Genomic DNA, 14,540 nt, shown 5'->3' on the forward strand with positions numbered 1-14,540 from the left:
TTTAATGACTTTATCTACAATTTTGTTTTAAAAAAGGAGGCAGATTGTCTGCCCTCTCATTACCATGTGTTGGAAATTTGAGTAGTTTGAGTAGAAATTTCCTTGTCCCACATTGGCCATTCTCAAAAGATTTTATCACTTTATAAGGCTTTGTCCTTTAAAGAAAGTGATTGGAGTAATAGGCCTGGAGACTAAAATTGAGCTCACCCTTGTGGTTGGGCTTTGGGGTGTATTAATTATTTGGTAATTAATATATAATTAATATATATTTAATTGTCAAAAGATGGGTCTTGGGCTCTAATAATTAAATTATTTAATTAATTATTTTTCGGATTTACTTAATTATTTTTTAATTAAATTTGAATTAAATTAATTATTTATTTTTTATGAAAAGACTCATCCTTTCAGATGAAGTCTACGAAATTTCTGTTTCAAGGACATTGCGGTACGCAAGCCTCGATCTTCAAGTTGTCTGTTTTATAATTCATATTCTAGTTTATATTCTGTTAGTTTCTATTGCATTTATTATTTATTAGCATATATAAATTATCACAGATTGTTGACTTATATCCAACACCATGTCCTTCCCATCCCCTTCTATATTGTGCGGTCATGGTTAAGCAGTATCAACATTCTATATTGATTTTTTTATAGAGATAATAAGACATGTTGACGTGGCTTAACTGTGACCACACAAATAAGAAATGATGGGAAGGGCATGGTAAAAGGAGGGCATACAATCAGCCTCCTTAAAAAAATACATGTGTGTGTCTAGAGTCTAGACTAGGGGTGGTTTTATTGATATTGCACATTTTGTCGAACACACTTAGGGCTGAAAATGATTTGAGTTCAACTGATTATCATTGTGCTCAAGTTTGGTTTGTTAAATTTTTTTCGAGCTCGAATAGGTTTGGCTTGTTTCTTACAAGAACGGAGCCTAAACGGGTGATCCGATAACGATCCGATTAGTTAACGTGTTGATGTTATTTTCGTATTGGGCTGGTTATGAAAGAAATTGCCATGTCTAATGCAAACACTGGCTCTGGAGCATAGAAACAAGTCTATACAATTCAAAAGCTCCTTAGTTGTGATCATGCCGATGGAAACGATCCTCATGTTTGCGGTTTCGAGTTAAATCAATTGTTTAAAATAACGATTTTAACCCCTTTTTAACATAGGATTAATGGAAATTTAAAAAAATTCAAAAAAAAATTCAAAAAATAAAAAACTGTCGATGGGGTTCATCATAGGTCTTTAATTAACAATTTCACCATAAAGGTCCCACTAAAAGGGAAAGAGATCATCTCCGGATCGCTTCCACTAAGGCCACCGGATCAAGTGATCCGGGCTTTTGAAATTTGATCCAACGACTAAAGTTATTATACCTTTTAAAGGGGGCCCCTGTTTTTAGCCGTTTGATCAAATTTCAAATGTCCGAATCACTTGATCTAGTGGCCTTGATGAAAGAAATCTGGAGAGGATCTCTTTCCCACTAAAAGTACTCTATCTCCGTAGGGAAAGAAATTGGTCTTCAAGTTTTAATGAGGACACATGTACGATTACAAAAATAAATGAATATATGAAAAATGATAAATATATTGTAGATATTATATTAAAGCGTGATTGTGAACATCCTAATAGATTTGGTTAATAATAATTCTTTATGAATGAATATATGAAATGATAAATATATTGTAGATATTATATTAAAGCGTGATTGTGAACATCCTAATAGATTTGGTTAATAATTATTCTTTATGAATGAATATATGAAATGATAAATATATTGTAGATATTATATTGAAGAGTGATTGTGACAACCCGTCCCAAATTGAAGGTAACCAACCAGAGAATGGGGAAAGGAGGGAAGGAGGGAGAAGAAAATGAAGGGGAAAACCGGGTTTCCCATTGACCCGCTCGACCCGACAAGCACCACAGTCAAATTCGGTCATTTTCCGGAAAATCAAAGAAAACCACCACCTAGAAACAACTTCCTAGACTTCCATCTTCCATTTCCATCCAAAATTAGAAGGAATTTGGTGGTAAATTTAGGAAAAATGCACCGGTGGTGGGTGTAGGTGTACAACGGCAATCTACAAAACGTGAAGCTAACTCAGCCAATTACCACCACTAGAGCACTCTCCTAGAACCCAGGAACAAAGCCCAGGCAGTGGTAGAGGCGTCGGAGCAAGTTTGGAGGTCGAATCGAGCGCACAAAAGTATAGGGTTTCAGACGGGTTTTAATAAAATTGAAGCTTTTCCCGGCCTATTTGGCCTTGTTCATAGGTATAAAAGTTACTCTACTTATTGAGATCTTCATTCCTGTAAATTTTGATAATTTTTGGAAATAGTTGGATTTTCAGGCGAGTTGGGGCGGCCGATCACCACCCGCGGCGGAGCGTGGTCAGGGGACCGTCGATGTTATCCTTAGGCTAAATTAGATTTCTTGAGTTCATTTTTGGCAATTGTATATCGTAGGTTGATCGTTTGGACCTAAACTCATTAGGATACGTTACTTGGTAAAGATATGAATCGACGATCTGACCGTTGGACCGTCACCAAACTTTAATATGTTATAGTACCTAATATTTGAGGACAATAGGAACTTACTGATCAGGAATTTGATATACAGATCTTCCTGAATTTCATTTGTAAGTTCGTAAAATAAAAGATTAACCACCACTTGGTTTTGGCAATTGGCGGAGATCCGAACGTTGGATCATAATAGAACTTTAGGATGTTGTTTCTAGAAGTATAATGTGGATCTTTGGAAGTAACGGATCGGAAATCTATGATGCAGATCTTCTGAATTGAATTACGTAGGGATATGTTTTATGTAAATTATGTATTCTATTGGTAAGAACTTTGAGATGTGATTTGATAATTATTCTAGGCGACGATGGTTTGTGATGTCTCAATATGCGTGTTAGGGAGTCGTAGCGCCGACCTTAGGTGAGTGGGTCTTTTTCTTTCTATCGTATGTGTGTATATATATATATATATACATGATTGATAATTCCACAAACGATTATAAATTGATTATTGCATATTATTACTGTGAATGCTTTGAAGTACTAATGCGAACTACGAATGGCTTGATCCCTGTTGAGGGTACGTAGGCAGTCTAACGAGACGTTAGATGCAGCCATACCATAAATGAGACTAAATAATTGAGACAATAGCCTTGTTTGGGAAATTGTGCAATGCGAGGGACATTGGTGGAAAATGTGAGATTTAACCTTATGACTTGGTGATTGGATGTTGATCATAAATCATTGTGTGAAGGATCAAGAAATTGAAGTAAAGAATCGTAAGTATTGATAGTTAGTCAAATTAGTGTTTAGTTGAGCTTGTCACCGATAATTATTCCCGACAATTAATAGTTTGGGAGTAGGGTGTTATAGATTGTGCGTTTTACGCCACGTTATTGATATTTATATATAGATATAAATATATATATATATATATATATATATATATATATATATATATATTTGGAAGCACTACAATATGGTTAAGTTTTGGATTGCATCAGGGCATGTCCATAAGTATATTATTGAGCATAATTATTGTGAATGCTTCAAAGTACGAAGGTGAACGCATGATGCACAGATAAGTTCAGGTGAGTATATGTTGTGAAATGTGGGATGCATGGTTATGATTACATTTTATTTGGAATGATTTAGTGATGGCATGTCTATATTTATGTTTTAAGCAACTCCGACATTGTCGTACAAGTTGTCTATAAGTAGTACATGCCATATTAGATACATTTAGAGCTCATAACCCTGCACCCCGGTGTTAGTGTTCTCACCCGAGGACATGGCCTAGCCTTCACATGATTGTTCACCTCCCGCACCACACGCTCACCTTGGATTCAAGGTAGGTGCCAACTTGTTGTACATACCATATTAGGTGGTTCCGACTCGTAGGTGACTTGCGATATTTCGCATAACCTTCACGTGATCGTAGCACTTGAGTGTAATTATTTACACCCAGCCTATCGTATAGACCACAAGAGGTGGTTCCAACTCGTGTGCAGGGATATGTAATGAGCTATGGGTTCAGCCGTACAAACCATAAGAAGTGGATTCGGCTGACCCATTACTGGGATATTGACTGATGAGATATGGATAAGTCGTACAAGTCACTATAGGTGACTCCGACTTATGTGCTAGCGTTGATTGATGAGATATGGATAAGTCGTACAGGTCACTATAGGTGACTCCAACTTATGTGCTAGCGTTGATTGATGAGATATGGGTGCAGTCGTACAAGTCACATTAGGTGACTCCGACTTGCATGCTAATATAGATTATTGAGCACATGATTATTTATATTATTGATGAGTTGCTGTGTCGTGGTATATTCGTGGAATTACTGTTGATATATTTTTTATTTCACTTTGATACGTGATATGATTTTCTGGAAACTATACAGGTGTTGCATTGAGGGGTTATAACGTTTTAGAAGGCTTCTATTAAAAATTTATTTCTAGGGCCGCTCACCCTTGTTTTGTTTTCACCCTCCAGGTTTTATTAGCTGAGTTTTCTTATCGTCGAGGATTCGTGACAAATCTTAGTATTGGAGACTTCTTTCGAGGGTATGATTCTTAAACCACTCTACTGTACTTACTTATGCTCTAACATCACATGTGAAATTGGTTCATTCCCGCTCACCAGCGCACTCTGGTTTTTAGGCACTCTTAGGTTTAAATGTATTCACATTTTTCCACATAATCATACTTTATGGCTTCGTTACCTTCCAGGTGTCGGCCAACACAACTCGATTTGGAATCCTAGTGGACATCCTGGGTCGGGGTGTGTCAGTGATTGTGTACATCCTAATAGATTTGGTTAATAATTATTCTTTCTCTATATGATTGTATTTACTTGGAGGATAAGTAATTGCTCTCCTCTTTACTACTATAAATAAAAGCACTGTGTAAGAGAATATTACACACATAAATATCTACACTTTCTCCAATCTCTCTTTTGCCACACCCCTCTATTCCTTGTCAGTAAAATAGGCCAAAAAAAACTCATTTTAGCTTTTCACACACTCCTGTTTAATTATGTCTTACTTCATTAGATTTATTCAATTCAATGATTATAAATTTAAAAAAAAATATGTGTGAAAACCAAAAAATAAATGTGTGAAAATCACCCTTCACCTTCAGGGAACATTGTCTATTTTTCAAACATTAAGCTTTGGCCCTAGTAAAAATTAGTTTTTTCAAGCACTTACGCTTGGAGGGCGTCCCATTCGGTTTGAAAAAACTCATCCATAGATTGTTAGTTATTGACATGACTGATAACTAAACTACATGCCAAACACATTAATTAAACACGTATAAAATTAACACTATGCTTCTGTTCACATATTGTTTTCTTATCAAACCGTACGTACAAAACTTCTCTAAAACATTCACTCCAAAGCAAGATTTAAGATATAAAAAAGTGAGGGAGTGGGAGTTTATTTACAAGGAATTAACTTTGGATATGATCTAAACAGGAGATCGATTTACGAAATTTTGTATTTATCATTGAAATCATTAATAATGTAAATCACTTTGAATAGATCATATCAGTGAGATCATTGAGTTTTTTAATTGTATAAAAACAAATGGACGGATTCGATAAAAGCTGATACGAATTTTACTACTCATGTGAACGGGCTAAAAACTCCTATTATACTTGCAAGAATCACAAGGTTGTTGTAGTATAAACAAATCTCGCAAGGTCGTTCTCCACAGGGATTATTAAATAATTCGAAACAAATCAAATTCCAGTTAATTATTGTAAAGTAGAAATTGAGATGATTAATTTTATAACCTACTTAAATTAAAAACGAATTTAACTATTAAAGATAAGACAATCTGCAATATTAAAACTAGAGGGAAAAGAAAACAGTTTTGGGAGAAATCAAATTAAGAAAGCACTAGTGTTCCACCATCACCTAGCAATCCTATGAACTTTTACCAATTACTTATGATCTACACATGCTACTTTGAAGGTTAGGTTTTCCTAATTTATAATCTACTTGGAACCTCCAACATATAACGTATATCTAACATGCAATCCGTCCGGACGTTCGGATCAAATCTGAACATGAAAGACTCATTATGCTTTATGAAAACCCTTTGAAAAACCATGCAACCCTTAAGATGTGATGTTCATCCTAAGTGAAATTACAATTATTAATCACAAGAAGCCAGCGTCAATTTCAGGGAACCTTCCACCAAAATTGCATCAAATTACTTTTCTAAAGATCCTAATGGTGATCAGGCATTAAGACAATTAGATAGTTTTTATCCCGGTGATTAACAATTCAAAGTATGCATGCAATCAATCATAAGCAATTAAATAAAAATCACATATTCATGCTAAGGCTCAAGGCTTCACCCTAGCAAAAGAAATTAGTTACGCATATTTATAATTGAAATCATAGAAAATATTATTAAGAAAATGATTGAAAACACATTCAAGTAGAAAATCTCCAAAACCCTAACAATTTTCTCTATCTCCAAAATTGCATAAAATAAAGCGTAGAGAAATATGGTAGATGGCCAAGCAATAAATCTGTCAAGCCCCCACACAAACCCTAAAAACAGGTCCTTTATTCCCCTAGGAAACTAAAATTAATAATCAAATAAAATAGGAAACATAATCCTAAATTAAATGGTAAAATTCGCCTAAAATCTAAACAGCCACGTTTTGGACCCATAAGCTGCTCCAAAACTGGCCCAATATAGCTGGATTTAATGTTTAGAATATTCTGAACACTTCCCCAGAAGGCCACAAACCCATCTGAGGTCATCTTGGGCTCCAAAAGCAATTTAAGCCCAGAAACTTCATTTTCCAGCACCGCTCATCGCTCCTTTATTTTATCGTCAGAAAATAACCGCTTGGTGGAAAAATCCCAAATTTTGATATGATCAAGCTAAGTGACTCACAAACGTCCTCCAACTAGAATTACTCCAAAATTCATCCATTTGATCCTGTTTTGCTCCAGAGGAAGTCGAAAGTCCTATATTGAAAATACAATTCAAAGTATCAAAATTCTTCCAAAATATTAATCAAAATATACTAAGATTAGGGTAAAATATATAATATAAAATCTACTCATCAAAAGCATTACAAACCGTACATCTATTTGTTACAAAAAAAAAAAACCTTAGTTTTAATTGATTTTTTTTTTTTTTTGCACAATTAATATTTTAAAGCGATTAAATCATGACTGATTCCGATTATAAACAAAAGTTTTGTGCATCGGGTATAAAATGTTTTGAGGATGAGCTCCTCGTCAAGCATGAGTAGCAGCATTATTCTATTTAGAAACCCAATTCTCAAAGCTCCACCCTCATTGTCCAAGAGACGATTAGAAGCCTGATTTGCTTATTGACAATCAATGGTAATTATAAGGTAACTAGAGGCCAATGGCGGATCTAATAATTTTCTTCATGGGGTCGATAAAGACAGGCGCCTACTTGGGCCTCATTGAGGAGAAACTCTTATATTGATTCGGTGGTTCATTTTTCTGTTTATAAAGTAGCACTTAAAAAACAGATAAGGTAGTTGTGTTTTTTTTTTTTTTTTTTTTTTTTTTTTGAAACAAACGATATTATTTACACTAAAGTAAGTGGGTAGGCTTAACCTCATAATAAGTTTGCAATAATGTACATAAAACGTACACTAAACGATATTATCTACATTAAAAGAAGTGAAGAGTGGAAGGAACTAAAATATAAATTGCTGCTACCATTTTGACAATACAAAAGATAAGTACATAAAACGAAAATTGCTCCTCTTCGACTTCTGGAAATTAAACATCTGAACTCAAAAAAATAGATTACGAGTTACGACGTTCAACCTTCAGCCCAATGAGGCCATGGTGGATAATCATGCCATTCAACCAAGGTTCACAGGCGATTCAAATGCTTGTCAACCACTTCCTAACACTGATTAAAACTTAAGAAATAGCAGCAATAACATGTCCTTTGTAACCCCTTCAACACGCCCACATTCGAACATACAAATTTCAAGCTTCAACGGTATACATATGATCTGTTTTTTCTTGCTTTTCTAGGCCTGTGCACTACAACAATGTCTTGCATTTAGTTAGTGACCGCAGATCTGCAACTTACAAATAAACTCTGGAAAAGACCGAACTACTAAAAGTAGGTCGTTCCCTGCAAAAACAAGAATATATGAGCGAAATAATGGTACAATTGCAGAGAAATCCTAGATAGATTTGGTTACTAGTTATTATGTTCTTATAGCAAGTAATTCCTCTCCTCTTTACTACTATAAATAGAGGCACTGTGTAGGGAGATCATCACACGTAGAAAAATCCTCACTCTCTCTCTCTTTTGCCGCACCCCTCTATTCTTTGTCAGTTAAATAAGCCACAAAAAACACACACTCATTTTAACTTCTCCTACGGCCCTATTAAATTATGTCTATTACTTTCGTTTGATATTTAATTCAATGACCATAAATTAAAAAAGATATGTGAGAAACTGAAATGAATATGTGAAAATCACCTCCCATGACATTGTCTATTTTTCAAGCGTAAGCTTTGGCTTTCTTTGATCAAAAGAAAAAGCTTTGGCTTTTGTAAACATAGAGTTTTTCAAGCACATACGCTTGAAGGGTGTCCCATTCAGTTTGAAAAAACTCATCCATAGATTCTAGAGAGATGTAACATTTAGCTTATTAGTTATTGACATAACTGATCACTAAACTACATACCAAACACATTAATTAACACTATGCTTCTGTTCAGATAATATTTTCTTATCCAGCAGTACGTACAAAACTTCCCTAAAACATTCACTCCAAAGCAAGATTTACGATATAACAAAGTGAGATTTATAAGGAATTAACTTGGCTACTTAAAAGGACGAAGAGGAGTTTCTCAAAATACTTCTATGACCGATTTACAAAACTTCGTGTTTATCATTGAAACCGTTAATATTGTAAGTGACTTTGTATAAATCATATTGTTTGTACCATACTTGACCAATCTCGAAACTACTGAACACCGGTCAACGTTATACCGTTAAGAACCCAGAAGAGTTTCCCTCCAACCAGGAGGCCAATCACAGCGCGACACGTGTCGACATCAGAAACCAATCATAGCGCGACACGTGTCAACATCAGAAGCCAATCACAACACGACACGTGTCAATGTCAGAATGAAACTAGAAACTCTCTTCTATAAATAGAGATCATTCTCTCACAATATTTCCTAATGTCATTTGTACTAAATCATTCACTAGTACTCACTAAAGGAGAGCTTGAACCTATGTACTTATATAAACCCTTCACAATTAATGAGAACTTCTCTACTCCGTGGACGTAGCCAATCTGGGTGAACCACGTACATCTTGTGTTTGCTTCCCTGTCCCTATCCATTAACATACTTATTCACACTAGTGGCCGGAGCAATCTAGCGAAGGTCACAAACTTAACATTTTCTATTGTACCAAAGTCCTCACTGATTTTGTGCATCAACATTTGGCGCCGTCTGTGGGAAACAACACTTATTCCCACTCTCTTCAGCTTTGTCAAGCTGGTTTCCACCATTCGTACACTCTTTTTTGACCAGGCATCCCTTTCCAATATGGGGAGCGAAGGAAGCCACATCACATAGAATGACACCCCTCTTGCACCTAGTGCGAAGCAACGAAAGAAGGAAGGAAAGAGGGTTGCTCTTCAAGCTAAAGTCGATGAGCTAGAAGCTCAAAACAACAAGATAGCAATGAAGAATAAGGTCCTCCAGTAGCAGTATGAGAAGCTCTTTGAGACGCTCTATGAAACTATGCGTACTCAAACACGCAAGCTTGTTGCCCCTATGGACATCAACCATCATCTGGGTGCCCCCTAACATGGAGGGTCACCTTCCTTCGACATGGATATCCCTGATGAGGAGCAAGCTAATCATCAAAACATTGATCAACATGAGATTTCTCTCAACCCAGCTGCTTCGACCCAAAGTAGGAGAAGTGGAGGAAGACACCTCCTTGCAAAAGGGTTGGAAGGATCGAAAGTCGTTTATCGTGACTGCCGAGACTTCCTAAAGCAACGTCGAGAGAATCCCTTCCACATATGCTCGAAGATCAATGACCCAAGGGTTAATGAAAGACTTGGTCCCCTCCCACGACCCAGGCCAGTTGCCAATCTAGGGAAGGAACGACATGTCCTAGAGGAACATGAAGGTACAGGGGACTCTGAGGTATTCCGACAGACTCGCCTTAGAAGTCAGTACGGCGAGTCCAAGGAAAAATCACACGCCCTTGCTCAAACTTTCCTACTTCCCAGAGGCGATGGAGACTTACAAAAGAAAATCCCAGTGGTACATGACTCCACTCAAGACCCCCTTGTCCTACAGCTTCTTAAGGAAGTAAACAAGTTGAAGGCCGAACGTCAGGCCAAGATACCTGACTGGAACCAACCCAAGCCTGGCCCTCTCACAAGGAGGATCCTCAACACCCCCCTTCAAGCGAAGACAAAACAAAAGCTTGGTTTACAACTCTATACTGGAATGGAGGACCCAATTGAACACCTTAACCTCTTTGAGTCCACCATGGCATATTGGATGCACACTGACGAAGAGCGATGTCTTCTCTTCCCCTCCACCCTCTCTGGAGGAGCTTTAAACTGGTATTGCCGTCTTCCACCTAAGACAGTAGACTCATTTAAGGAACTGAGGAAACTGTTTGTCTTTCAACACATCTTCCAGACCGATCGCTTGCATTCTGCAGATGATATGTACACTCTTCGCCAAAAGCCGGACGAGTCACTACGAGAGTATGCTGGTCGTTTTAGCCATAATTATTCTCGTTGTGCTGAGGCAGATGACAAGACCGCCCTCAAGGCTTTCACGGTAGGCCTACGTGATTGTTTCTTTAAGTACATGATCAATGCCAACACTTGGAAGACTTACTCTGAGGTGATGGCACAGGCTTACAACCATGCATCCACCGAGGCAAGGACATATCAAGGGAAACCCCCCACAACCACCCCTTATCAGCAAGTAGGGAGTGGAAGCCAAATCCAACCAAATAAGAAGACCTCGACATTCCAAACGGCACCGGTGCCTCCCCCTGGCTTACTTAATACTTTGCCAAGTCAACATACATATCAATCTCAGGGCAAAAGGAAAGATTTCCATCCTCACCAGTCTCATTTTAGTAAAAGGAGTAAGGGACACTACCGCGATAACCAAGGGTATCGCCATGATAATCCCCGACCCCAGGCAGTCAACATAGTGGGTCAAGAACGTGTTAAGACAGCCCCTACCCCGAGGTATGAGGCATACACACCTTTGAACACCACATGCATGGCCATTTACCCCAGCATAGCATACTTGATACCGAAGCCAAAGCTGAGGCACCCGGATTACTAGCCCACGAAGAACACGGGCACATTTTCCTGCTACCATGAGCATAACGGCCATGACGGTGAGAAGTGTATTACCATTCGTGATCATATTGAAGCTTTGGCATGTGAAGGAAAAATTGATCAATTCCTCATTCACCCTCCAAGGGGTAACTGTAACCAACGCTAGGTAAATGTGATATATTCCATAAGTGGTGGCACACCCATATCTAAATCTTCCAACAGGGCCATGAAAAATAGTGAATGAGTTTTAAGGTCTGGCCACCAAGTGTTTCACGTGGAAGACATCAGGGGAGGTAAGTATCAAAAGCCTAACTGGGATCCAATATGTTTCTACCCTGAGGAAGAAAGGAGTATCATCTACCCTCACAATGACCCACTGATCGTGGAAGCTCACATAGCCAACTTTGAAGTACGACGAATCTTGGTAGACACGGGGGCTTCGGTCAATATCATGTTTGCTGAAGCTTTCAGGGCACTTAATGTAGCTGAACACTTGCTCGATCACTCGATTTTCCCTCTGATAAGCTTTTCCGGTGATATCGTGCAACCTTTGGGGAGCATACACTTACCTTTCACCATTGGTACAGACCCTTACACAGCTACCATTACCACTAACTTCCTGGTGGTTGATTGCTCAACGACATACAATGTCATCTTCGGACGCACAGGCATCAATGATCTCAAGGCCATGGTATCCACACATATGTTGTTGATGAAATTTCCAACCCCTACGGCAATGGTTACATCAGAGGAGATCAACTTAGTGCACAATCATGTTACAACACTTCGGTCAAGCAACAACACTTGCATGTGCCTAAGGAAACCCCTTCTATACATGACCAAGTCATAAATACCAGCCCAGATGAAGCCAACTTGGATCTTCACGGTGGCAATGGTCAACCCGACGATCCTCGAGATGACTCTTTCACCTAGCAAGCATAACTCGCTGAAGAGTTGGAGAAAGTCTCTATCTCAAAAGATTATCCGGATCGCATGGTGAAGATTGGCACCACCTTGTCACCACCCATTCGGTTGGCATTAATCTCATTTTTGTAAGAGAACACTGAGGTCTTTGCCTGGTCATACGAGGACATGCCAGGCATCTCTCCCGATATCATCTGTCATCGCTTAAGTATTGACCCTAAGACTAAGCCAGTGAGACAGAAGCGAAGATCTTATGACGCTGAATGGTACGAGGCAATGAAGGCAGAAGTTGAAAAACTCAAAGGCATAGGCTTCGTCCGCGAAGTCAATTATCCAACGTGGGTAACAAATGTTGTCCTTGTTAAGAAAAATCTGACCAAGGAAAATCTCCTACTCCAAAAGGTCTTGTGGAGAATGTGTGTCGATTACGCCGACCTAAACAAAGGATGCCCAAATGATATCTTTCCTTGTTCTCTCATAGACAGACTTATAGACTCTACGGTAGGGTGTGAACTCTTGAGCTTTATGGATGCTTACTTAGGATACAACCAAATCCTTATGAACCCTCCGAACCAAGAACACACAGCCTTCACTACTGACATGGGACTATATTGCTATAAAGTCATGCCCTTCGGCCTAAAGAATGCAGGAGTGACTTATCAGAGACTGGTCAATTCAATGTTAGCCGAACAAATTGGGAAGAGCATGGAAGTTTACGTTGATGATATGCTAGTCAAGAGCAAACATGCTGACCAACACATCACCAACCTATCTAAAACTTTCACCATTCTGAAGAGGTATCGAATGAGGTTGAACCCCAACAAATGTGCCTTCGGCGTAGGCTCTGGCAAATTCTTAGGCTTCATGATAAGCCAACGAGGCATTGAGGCTAATCCCGAGAAGATCAAACCAATCCGCAACATGAAGGAACTGGTAACTTCAAAAGACATCCAAAGCCTTACTGGTAAGGTGGCAGCCTTAACTAGGTTCATCTCTAAGGCCATCGACAGATATGCTCCTTTCTTCAAAGCACTTAAGGGAAGTAAAAAGTACATTACATGGACTGATGAATGTGCTGAGGCATTCAAGAACCTCAAAGACTACATGAGTAAAGCCCATTTGCTCTCCAAACCTGAGGTTGGTGACACTTTCATTATCTATTTATCAGTATCGGCTTCAGCAGTAAGTTTCGTTCTCATTCGAAATGATGGTAATGTTGAACGGCCTGTCTACTACGCTAGCAAGGCCTTACAAGATGCGGAGACATGATACTCCAACATTGAGAAATTGGCTATAGCATTGGTCATGTCTGCTCGAAAACTTCGCCTTTACTTCCAAGCACACTACATCATCGTGCTTACCAATCATCCTCTTCGACAGATACTCCAAAGTCCTGACATTTCCGGGCAAATGATCAAATGGGCGATAGCATTGGGTGAGTTTGACATCTCCTACCAACCAAAGCCAGCTGAAAAGGGCCAAGCAGTGGCAGACTTCATATATCCTGTTGACATTGTTTCTATGCCTAAAGAAGTGGTTTCATTACCCTCAGAAGCTCAGAAAATAAAACCAACAGCCTCAACATGGAGTCTATATGTTGATGGCTCGTCCAACCAACAGGGTTGTGGAGCAGGACTAGTCCTTACGACCCCTGACAAAGTGGCGATGGAGTATGCTCTTCGTTTCAAATTCAAGGTGTCGAACAATGAGGCCGAATATGAAGCCCTCCTAGCAGGCTTATGTTTGCCAAGGATATTACTGGCCAACACTCCACCAAGATGCCATCAGAATATCCCACTCATGTGATAAGTGTTAACGATACGCAACTATTCCTCACTATCCTTCCGAGCCGCTCATTCCTATGATCAGCCCTTGGCCCTTCGCCTAATGGGGACTTGATTTGATCGGCCCAATGCCTACAGGGAAGGGCAATGTTCGCTATGCAATCATTGCAGTTGACTACTTCACAAAGTGGGCCGAAGTAGAACCCTTGGCAACCATTACTGAGGCAAAAATAGAAGACTTCGTATGGAAGAACATCCTTTGCAAATTCGGCATTCCCAATGCGATAGTCACTGACAAAGAGAGACAGTTTGACAACAATAAGTTCAAGATGTTCTGCTCTAAGTTCAACATCAACTTATGTTTTGCCTCCCCAGCTCATCCCCAGTCTAATGGACAAGTTGAAGCCATCAACAAAATAATCAA

General features: G+C 38.8%; 1 protein-coding gene across 3 annotated transcripts in view; it reads right to left on the minus strand.

Moving 5' to 3' along the window:
• Nucleotides 1-8,085: 8,085 nt before the first annotated feature.
• The window catches only part of LOC126604244 (2,3-bisphosphoglycerate-dependent phosphoglycerate mutase 1-like), a 33,366-nt gene continuing 26,911 nt past the window's right edge, over nt 8,086-14,540 (minus strand). Inside the window, exon 8 of one of the 3 annotated variants that reach the window (XM_050271419.1) lies at nt 8,086-8,135. In XM_050271419.1, the coding sequence (XP_050127376.1) occupies nt 8,121-8,135 (15 nt within the window). In that variant the 3' untranslated portion in view covers nt 8,086-8,120. The remainder of the gene's footprint in view (nt 8,136-14,540) is intronic. The other 2 variants (XM_050271417.1, XM_050271407.1) reach the window with 2 other exon arrangements.

The sequence above is a fragment of the Malus sylvestris genome, chromosome 15, assembly GCF_916048215.2.
Source record: "Malus sylvestris chromosome 15, drMalSylv7.2, whole genome shotgun sequence".
In the NCBI taxonomy this organism is placed as follows: Eukaryota; Viridiplantae; Streptophyta; class Magnoliopsida; order Rosales; family Rosaceae; genus Malus; species Malus sylvestris.